At 44.6% G+C, this 10,543-nt stretch overlaps 1 protein-coding gene across 9 annotated transcripts; it reads right to left on the bottom strand.

Annotated features, from left to right (window-relative positions):
* Positions 1 to 355: 355 nt before the first annotated feature.
* LOC115267228 (uncharacterized) lies at positions 356 to 8,753 on the bottom strand. 9 transcript variants are annotated; one of them, XR_009999155.1, is made up of 4 exons: positions 882 to 8,333; positions 753 to 820; positions 626 to 694; positions 356 to 563 (listed from the first exon to the last, which is right to left on the bottom strand). XR_009999155.1 is itself a non-coding variant. In XM_062859445.1 (4 exons), the coding sequence occupies exon 4, from the start codon at positions 7,494 to 7,496 to the stop codon at positions 1,275 to 1,277; it is 6,222 nt and encodes a 2,073-aa protein (XP_062715429.1). In that variant the 5' UTR covers positions 7,497 to 7,589; positions 7,652 to 7,720; positions 7,779 to 7,846; positions 7,908 to 8,333; the 3' UTR covers positions 356 to 1,274. The 9 variants fall into 9 exon arrangements, 4 of the variants coding, with proteins under 4 accessions (XP_062715429.1, XP_062715427.1, XP_062715425.1 ...); XM_062859445.1 differs by having other exon boundaries at positions 356 to 7,589; positions 7,652 to 7,720; positions 7,779 to 7,846; positions 7,908 to 8,333; XR_009999154.1 differs by having other exon boundaries at positions 356 to 820; positions 882 to 965; positions 1,118 to 8,333.
* Between the last annotated feature and the right edge of the window lie 1,790 nt (positions 8,754 to 10,543).

Genomic DNA, 10,543 nt, shown 5'->3' with positions numbered 1-10,543 from the left:
ATTCCGCCAGACTGAAAAATTATTGAATGTCGGGTCGAAGTCGGGTCAATTTTTATCGCATGTTGGGCCATTGTTGGACCAACATCGAACAACTGTTGGGTCTATGTTGGGTTTGGTGGCCAAAATAAAAACAGGTGAATGATAGGTTGATGTCGGGTTTGACGTCATCAATGCTGGAGCTGATATCAATTGAATGATGGAAGGATGGTTAGCATAGTAGTTACTTATATCAATGAGGCTGGATACTGACACTTTTCAACACTGCATGGAAGGGGGGGGGGGGGGGGGGTGTTTAGGGGGCATATCTCAACATTGCATCCCCCTCCCCCATACCCCCTAACACCACATACTACTTCTTTCCCGTAAACCAACCTTAAACCTAATCTTAAGTACTCCAACTGATCTGAACACAATCAAATTCCATTTAGGTAACGTTACCTAAATGGAGGGACCTAAATAGATTTTACCTAAATGGATCCTACCTAAATGGAGGTGTTGGCGAGCGATAAACGAATCGTGATTTTGTCAATTTATTCGGGCGATTGAAGGTAAATTACAAATTCCTGCGGAGATTTCAATTAACTAATTAATCAACATAGTTTCAAATAATTACAGTATTTCTTACGTTTGATGATTCGTTTCCGCGATAAAGTTTTCTTGAAGCTGATAGGATTACAAATTTCAGGCTAAATACCTAGATTTAGAAAAATATTTTAATGAGCTCTATTTATAGCAATTAGAGATACGCTCACCTTAGGGTTAAGCAACAAAAGTATAGTAAACTGCAGCAGTAATTCACTTTTAACTGAAGGCCTAGCACCTAGATGTATAAATAAGGTAGTTTGAGTTTTACCTATATGTTGAATATTGCGTATGCTCACCTTAGACTTTAATAAACAGTTTCTAGCAATAATCTTGCAGTATTAGCTGCAATAATAATATTTGAGCTAGATGAATTATATTAGCTGCAAGTAATCATAGTAAAGTAAGCATCATTTAGTCTTAATCAAGGTCGTTATCTGACTGCATAAATAGGTATAGAATAAGCTCTCAAACTGCCGTACCTGGTACGAAATCTTCTTATAATAATAGCAAATATAGATTTAAGTAGGTTTACAATAGAACATAGGCTTAATTTCATATAAATTCTTTCACTTCACAGCGCTTCTGCTTAGTCTCGAATGTTTACAATTGTTTTTCTCCATTCGCTGTATCTGTGTCCTTCCTCCTCGTTATTATCTATTCCAATCCCTCTGTTGAACGCATGGGTGTGGTCACGGTATTGTAGATGTGGGGCCGCTGGGGCTAGACGTGTCTGTTGACGTGGCGGGAATAACACTCCCCCCCGGAATACGCCGATGATCTTGATGAGGTGTATCCTTACGAACGCCAACGTCAAGCACGGCGAGTCTCACCGCTGGGCGCTCGTAGATGCCACTGGTAGTCTGCACGGTGGCCCACCTTACCTGGCCATCAGCTCCTGGTCTCGTGGCAATCACACGGCCTTTTGGCCAACAATTTCTCGGAAAACTCGGATCTACGATGATAACGATGTCCCCTACTTCGATTGGTTTGGCGGGCACAAGCCACTTAGTCCGGCGAGTAATCGTTGGTAGATAGTCTCGAAGCCATTGCTTCCAGAACTGGTTAGCCAATGTTTGCGATAGTTGCCAGCAATTTCTGAGTGCCTTGGAACTGTCATCAAATGGTACCCATGGTTTTAACCCATTGGATGAACCTACCAAGAAGTGGTTTGGAGTAAGAACCGGAGATTCATCGTCATCTAAAGGAATGCCAGTCAGTGGTCGCGAGTTGACGACATTCTCCACTTCGATCAACACATTTTCGAAAACTTCAAGGGTAGGGGTATTGCTTGGGAGTAACTTGCTGAGGTTTTGCTTGACCGTTCGAATCAGGCGTTCCCACGCCCCTCCCATATGTGGGGCGGCCGGTGGATTGAAACTCCACCTGGTATGAGGAGTGGTGAACTCGGTCATTAAACGATTTTTATCTAGATACTCCACGGCTACTTTCAGCTCTCGGTTAGCGCCTCGAAAATTAGTGCCTTGGTCGCTGTATATCACTGCCGGTATACCTCTTCTGGCCATTACATTGCGAAGCGCTGAGATACAAGAATCGGTACTGAGTGTGTGGGCAATTTGTAAGTGAACTGCACGGACGGTCAAGCAAGTTGCTATCAACACCCATCGTTTCTCCGTTCTTCGTCCAATCGATATCGTGACTGGTCCAAAATAATCAACACCCATGTGCGTGAATGGACGAGAGTAGGCGGCTAGACGCGCTGGAGGCAGATCACTCATGGCTGGGGGTTGTGGAGTCGCGTTATTGTTCTTGCACTCTTGACACCGTTTCCGAATTGTATTATAGACTGACTTGAGACGAGCAATCCTGTACCGTTGCCGAATTTCATTGAGTACGGTATTATGGTTTTGATGATGATATTGGCGATGATAATGAAGTACTATCAGACAGGTGATGTAGTGATTCTTGGGAAGGATTATAGGGTTAGCAGCATCGAAATTGATCATCGGGCAAGCGCCGGTTCGTCCACGCACTCTTAACACATCGTTTTCATCAAGAAATGGACAGAGATAGGCGATTGCACTGCTCTTCGGGATTTGCTTTTTCTCTGTCTGTTTTGAGCGATTGTTGACGAGAATTGTCAGTTCTTCAACGTATTCCATAGTCTGAGCGGAACGATAGAGATAACTCTCGGCTCTTGCTAACTCTTGCTGTGATAGCGGACCGCAAGTACGAGGCTTGGCTTTGATCATCTGCTTCGAGTTACTTATGTAGCGAAAAACGTATGCTGTACTGCGTACCATAGTTGTCCATTTGGAGAAGTTTTCTGGTACCACAATTGATTCTGTTGTGCTGGTGTGAGTCAGCAAATGCGCACGAAGCTCAGTATCCGTTGAACCATTCACTTGAACAGAGGGCCACTGTTCCTTTGCACGTAAGAGGAAGTTTGGTCCCTGGAACCAACGACTTCCAGCATTGAGATCTGGATAACGTGCCCATTTGGTACCTTCGTCGGCCACATTAAATTTTGTTGGAACCCATCGCCACTGCTTCCTTTCAGTAGTTTCCATTATTTCACTTACACGGAACGCTACGAACTGGCTATATCTTCGATGGTCAGCATTTAACCAGCAAATAACGTCTCTGGAGTCAGTCCAGAAAAAGCGTTCTGCTACTTTTATGGAGAGTGACTGGGCAACACTGTTTGCCAGACGAACTCCAAGTACGCCCGCTTGCAGCTCTGAGCGTGGGATGGAAAGAAACTTTAAAGGGGCTACTCTCGTTTTTGCACTGATGAACGATGTTTCGACCGTGCCTCCTTGTTCGAATCTGAGATAGACGACCGCTGCAAAGCCGTTCTCGCTAGCATCCACAAAGGTGTGCATTTGGACGTTGCAGTCATCTCCCAAAGATACAACACTGCGGTAACATCGAGGAATACGAACGTTTGCCACCTCGGGTAACACCTTCAGCCATAACAGCCATTTTTCGAACTGCGGATCTTCTATGGCGCTGTCCCACCCAATCGATGACCTCCAAATTTCTTGGAGCAAAACCTTAACGTACATGAGGAAATGTGCGATGAGCCCCAATGGGTCGTATATCATCATTAGCGTTCGCAATACTTCGCGCTTAGTCGGTCGACGATTGCCGGACAGCAAGTCTGGATCATATCGTGATGACACTTTGAAAATGAAGCAATCCGTTGATGTATTCCACCAGAGACCTAACACTTTTTCAGTTACACCTTCTTCTCCGATGCCAAGATTCTTCTCTTCGATCGATATTTCCTTCAAAGACGCCGTCACTTTTGGTGAGTTTGATAGCCAATTCCTCATTTCGAAGCCCCCCGCTGAGTGGATACGCTTTACTTGCTGCGTTACCTCCACTGCCTCTTCCTCCGTTTCGAAGCTGACAAGCATATCGTCCACATAGTGCTTTTTCTCAATAACGTTGACTGCTTCTGGACATTCGTGTTCAAATCGCTTTGCATTTATGTTTTTAACATATTGTGCCGTCGTTGGCGAACAACTAGCGCCAAAGGTCATTACTCTCATGACATACACGTCTGGTACTGCCTTTTCCACGTTTTCCTTCCAATAAAATCTTTGACAATGTTGATCCTCCTCCTTCATCAGCACTTGGTTGAACATTTCTCGTATGTCGCCGCATACTGCAACTCGGAATTCACGGAATTGGATTAGAATGGATAGTAAGGACGAGTTTAGATCGGGTCCTTTCAATAAGACTGCGTTCAAAGAGATTCCTTGGGCCGTTGCTGCTGCGTCCCAAACTAACCTCAATTTCCCAGGTTTATTTGGATTGTAAACCGGGAATACCGGCAGATACCATTCACGTGCATGACGGATGCTTAGTTCCTTCTCGGTCAGTTTACGAACGTACCCCTTTTCAACATACTCGGCCATTTTCGCGTGCAGTGCTTCTGATAATTTTTCGTCTTTCTTCATTCGTCTTTCCAGGCATTCCCACCTTCTAAGAGCCATTACTTTACTCTCGGGGAGCCTCACGTTTTCGTACTTCCACAAGAGCCCCGACTCAAAGCGTCCATCTCTAAGGCACGTTACTGATTCTAGAATGTTCATGGCGCGTTGATCATCTACTGAGAGCGGCAATTTGACTGGCTGTGTAATGCCAAGACTGTCGAGGACAAAATAACTTTTCATTGCTGCGTGGAGAGTGTCATCGGTTGCTCCGTTGCACTCACATGCTTGCAGACCATGAAAATTAACGTGATTTTCGGAGTGATGATTGGACGTACAGCTCCCATAAACAATCCACCCAAGGCGTGTTTTGACGGCTATCGGTTCGAACGGCTTTCCTTCTCGGCTCTTGAACGCATAACCAAGCTGCGCATTGTCCAGTCCTATTAGAATTTGTGGGCTTGCATTGATGTACGATTCTACAGGAATTCCAGCGAGGTGACGATACCGGCCTTGCAGCTCGGGTGCGTGCAACGTTTGAGGGCGGAGTTGCAGGTTCTGTACGGTGCGAACATCCATCAGTTTATACATCTGAGCAGAGTTTCCTGTTGACGAAATATCCAATTCCACTTGCTGAGACTCATCCTCTATTCGTCTAATATCCCCCGTCCATTTCAAACAGAGTGCCTTTCGGGATCCGTGCAATCCGAGCTCCTTCGCAAGAGAATTTTCCATAAGCGTGAGTTCAGACCCTTCATCGATGAAGGCGTAGGTTTGAATTGACTTCAATGGGCCATGAAGCATCACTGGTACGATCCGAAACAGTACATCGTTAGTCTGCGTTTGGTGAATATTACAGCTTGTATTTGTTGCAGCTTCGCTTTGTCGGGGGATATTCTTAGTCGCTTCTGCTTTCTCAGAATGAAGTAGGGGATGATGAAGATACGTGCAGCCATTGATTCCGCATGCTGACTGTTGTCTGCATAATCCATTATGCTTCCGGAGACACTTGCGGCACAATTTTGCTTCACGGATTGTTGCCCACTTTGACTCATAGCTAAGCTCAACAAAGCGCTTGCATTTAACGAGCGATGGGCATGAACCTTTGCACACGAAGCACTCGATGGTCGATCCGCGACTGCCTCGGAAGTCCGGCGTTAAAGTTGGAATTTCGGGGCGATCGTCATTGGTTTCGGAATGAATGTTGAGAAACATGTCTTTCTTGTTGCCTTTGACACGTGGAATATTGGTTGATGTTTGCATGACCGCAGTTGCGTCTTCAGCTAGGGAATATAGCCAGGTACTAAGGTCCAAAAGATTTGGAGCTGGATTGCCTCTGCAGTATTTGGCCCAATCCAACTTCAAAGTCGATGGTAATCGATCTATTAACTCGCACTTCAATGACGCGTTGTACACAAAGTCTTGAACTCCACAAGCTTCAATTGTAGACACCAGATTTTCTACGGTCAACGCGAAGCTGACCAAGCTCTCCAAACGATCGATATCCGGAGGAGATAAAGAGCGAATTTTTCTGATTGCAGATTGTATAATCGCTTCCGGCCTACCATAGAGCATTTTCAGTGTTGCAAGTACACCAGTGACGTTGGAGGGATGCAGCAAGCGGCATCTTACGGCATCCAAAGCCTTTCCTTTCAGACATTTGCGGAGCCGCAACATGTTTTCATCATTCGAAAATCCACACATCTGAGTTGATGAAGTATACATCGAAATAAATAGCGGCCAGTCCTCAGGATTCCCATCGAACTCAGGTAGATCCTTCGACACTGCTTGTCGTGCAGCAAGCTGGCTGCGGTTGAGCAATATTGTAGCTTCCGCGGGGCTCAATTCCGGTTCTTGTGTTGGGTGTATACCTGAGGCTAGTACGGGTCGGGGTGAAGACGGCATACTGGGCATGCCTGCCGAGCGCATAGGAAACTGTCCACTTATAGGCTTCGCTGAGTATTGGATTGTTGGTTGTGGTGTTGAGCGTTGCTCGGGAACAAATTTTGCCATTGTTTGACGGTGGGCTCCGAACACCCGATGTTGCTGATTTACCTCTGGATCTTCGATCGCTGCTGATCGTCTGATAGCGCCCTGAGAAACCTTTGGGTTTTCGAGAGGATCTTCCGCTTCAACGCCAGAATCCTCGATGGCACCAGCACGATCCGTACTCCTAATCCATTCAGAAATTTTTGACATCTTTTCTAGCTCAACATCACTAATGTCCGTCTCCGTATCACTATCCAGCTCTTCCAGGATCTTGTATTTCTCCTCCAGGAACTTTTGTTCCAACTGCTTTTGCTCCTCCAGCTTCTGCAGTCTTAGTTCCATCTTGCGTTGCTCGCTCCGTTTACTGCTTTTCTTCCCATGAGATTTCATGGAGCCGGACTCCTTCGTGGTTGGTTTTTCAGCACTGATGGGCCCTCTAACGTTCTCGACTGTAGCCTCCTGTTCGTCGGGTGGACAGAGCGGGCAGTCCCAGCTAATATCAGCGATTCCTTCGGTGACTTCTACGCAACAGAAGTGGAACCATCTTTCACAACGGTCACACTGCACCATTCTACTATTATCTCGTTCTGCGCATACCTCACAGTGACTATACCGGTCAGGCCGCGCGAGACGCTTCGGATTACGCCTGACCACAATAGGTGCGCGATGGTTAGAAGATTTAGGATTAGATTTGGCGGCAGTAGTCGTTTGCTTCGAGACCGCGCCTTTATGTGAATAGTACTCACGATTAGCAATATTTGCGGCAGCGCACGTTGCGCCTGCTAGCTGGACATCCATTGCGTCGCTCGTCACGACCGCTGCATTATTTGCAATTGTTGCTTTTGCAGTAACAATGGGGTTGTCGCCGGTAGCTACTGCCACTGCTTCACGTGTTGTTACAACTGTTCCACTCGTCAATCCATCTGCTGACCTGGTCACGCACTCTCTCGTTTCCCCTCTACCGATAAGCACAGGTATAGCGGAGCTCCTTCCTGATCCGGAGTTGGATCTCTTGCCAGACATCACGACCAAACGAATTTGTAAGATGTTGGCGAGCGATAAACGAATCGTGATTTTGTCAATTTATTCGGGCGATTGAAGGTAAATTACAAATTCCTGCGGAGATTTCAATTAACTAATTAATCAACATAGTTTCAAATAATTACAGTATTTCTTACGTTTGATGATTCGTTTCCGCGATAAAGTTTTCTTGAAGCTGATAGGATTACAAATTTCAGGCTAAATACCTAGATTTAGAAAAATATTTTAATGAGCTCTATTTATAGCAATTAGAGATACGCTCACCTTAGGGTTAAGCAACAAAAGTATAGTAAACTGCAGCAGTAATTCACTTTTAACTGAAGGCCTAGCACCTAGATGTATAAATAAGGTAGTTTGAGTTTTACCTATATGTTGAATATTGCGTATGCTCACCTTAGACTTTAATAAACAGTTTCTAGCAATAATCTTGCAGTATTAGCTGCAATAATAATATTTGAGCTAGATGAATTATATTAGCTGCAAGTAATCATAGTAAAGTAAGCATCATTTAGTCTTAATCAAGGTCGTTATCTGACTGCATAAATAGGTATAGAATAAGCTCTCAAACTGCCGTACCTGGTACGAAATCTTCTTATAATAATAGCAAATATAGATTTAAGTAGGTTTACAATAGAACATAGGCTTAATTTCATATAAATTCTTTCACTTCACAGCGCTTCTGCTTAGTCTCGAATGTTTACAATTGTTTTTCTCCATTCGCTGTATCTGTGTCCTTCCTCCTCGTTATTATCTATTCCAATCCCTCTGTTGAACGCATGGGTGTGGTCACGGTATTGTAGATGTGGGGCCGCTGAGGCTAGACGCGTCTGTTGACGTGGCGGGAATAACAGGAGGTTTGAGTGTATAAGCTAATTGTCGTTTTACTGACCACTTTATCATGTCTTCCAAATTGTCTACTGTCAATTATACCTTTTGTTCTATTCGACCTTTTGTCCATTCGACCTTTTGTCCATTCGACCTTATGTCCATTCGACCTTCTGTCCCATTCGACCTTTTGTCCATTCGACCTTTTGTCCATTCGACCTTTTGTCCATTCGACCTTTTGTCCATTCGACCTTTTGTCCATTCGACCTTTTGTCCATTCGACCTTTTGTCCATTCGACCTTTTGTCCATTCGACCTTTTGTCCATTCGACCTTTTGTCCATTCGACCTTTTGTCCATTCGACCTTTTGTCCATTCGACCTTTTGTCCTTCGACCTTTTGTCCTTCGACCTTATGTCTTTCGACCTTTTGTCATAGATTCAGTTACACACGTAGCACGCCACCAACCATAGACCTACATACGAGGCACTGCACCGGCATCTGCACCGTCAGCACTTTGGGTGGCATCGACCCAACCGACGCCACCGAGCAACCAACGTAACCAGCGAAGCACCCTGAGTAGGCAGTTTTGAATCAATAAGTAGGACCGACACACGGGCATTCTTTCTCTTTATTCATTTTGGTTTTGAGACGATCGGAGTCGATATTCGAGTGTTTAGTAATTAATTAATGGTGAATTGTAACTTGTTAATGTAAAGTTAGTGAATAAATTGTTTTTTTTTCAAAGACCAAATGGTCTAACTCATTTTTGGCGCAGCCTCGCGGAACGGTTGTAGTGAATTTACGGAATAACAGTGGAAATCAAAGGAATAATACCCCCTTGAAAAGTGATCCCGCAGAAGAACATAGTTTGGACGCATCGGTGACTGAAGGCCCAGCCGTCACAGGAGTTGAGGATCCCCCGCCAGTAAATCACCTGGAGCACCAGCAGCGACAACCGGGAACCTCCGTACACGACAGCATAATAAAACCGTGAGTAACTTTTTGCTTTTATAGTGGGTAACTTACAGTCATTGGAGTAGATTTTGCGCACTACCAGATAGACGCAAAACCTCTCAACGGAATAACTGCACTACTAGATAGACGGTTTTTCTGTAACGGTTTGTCGCACTACCAGATAGACGACAGGTCGTGGTGACTTTTTGCTTTACTGGCGCGTGTATTAGCTTACAGATACTTGCGAGGAGATTTTGCGCACTACCAAATAGACGCAAAAACTCTGCAGAAAATTCGCACTACTAGATAGACGATTTTCTGACCGACTTGACGCACTACCAGATAGACGGCAAGTTGGAAACTTCTTACAGAATTTTGATTTAAATACTTATGAGCCAATTGCAGAAAATCCTGTTCGCGGTACGTAGTATTAAAAGCGACGACGAACACAGTGATAGCAATAGCGAGTGCTCAAACGATTCAGGAGATTTAGCACACATCCCCTTACCAAAACTCGACATTGAGTTAGAAAAGTTGTCTCTCAGTGAAATGGAGGAACAACAACAACAAGCAGCGACACCCGAACAAGTGCTCGCTCAGCTGGTATCGCAAATTAGTAGTCTCAGTTCGACGATTCAACAAATGTCGTCACAACAACGGACTCATGAAACTATGCTACAAAACTTAGCTAATCCCGCTGGTCCATCCACGAGTCACATTGCTCCACCAGTCCAAATGACATGTGACATGTTTCGGATCCCCGATCCAATAAAATCAATCCCCACCTACGATGGCAACCGCAAGCAATTACAATCATGGTTAACCGCTACCGAAAATACCCTGAAGGTTTTCGAGAATTTAGTAAACGCACAAACTTATCAAATTTACGTACAATCAGTCCTTAATAAAATAATTGGCAGTGCAAAGGATGTGGTGTGCCTTGCAGGCAATCCACAAGATTTTGACAATGTGAAAATTATTTTAATTGAAGCGTTTGGTGATCGACAAGAACTGGCAACATACAAAGCTCAACTTTGGGCAAATAAGCAAAATGACGATATGAACATCCATAGATATTACAAACGAACCAAGGAAATCATGCAAAACATAAAAACAATTGCGAAACAGAACGTTGACTATAATAATAACTGGACAGTGATATGCAAATTTATTGACGAAGACGTTTTGGCTGCCTTCATATCGGGACTCAAACACCCATACTTCGGCTACGCCCAAGCATCGAAACCAG

The sequence above is a fragment of the Aedes albopictus genome, chromosome 3 (genome assembly GCF_035046485.1).
Source record: "Aedes albopictus strain Foshan chromosome 3, AalbF5, whole genome shotgun sequence".
NCBI lineage: Eukaryota > Metazoa > Arthropoda > Insecta > Diptera > Culicidae > Aedes > Aedes albopictus.
This window is presented reverse-complemented; position numbering and strand designations above follow the sequence as displayed.

Coding starts and splice junctions, on each gene's coding strand:
- LOC115267228 (XM_062859441.1), bottom strand. CDS start 7,496: ATGTCTGGCAAGAGATCCAACTCCGGATCAGGAAGGAGCTCCGCTATA.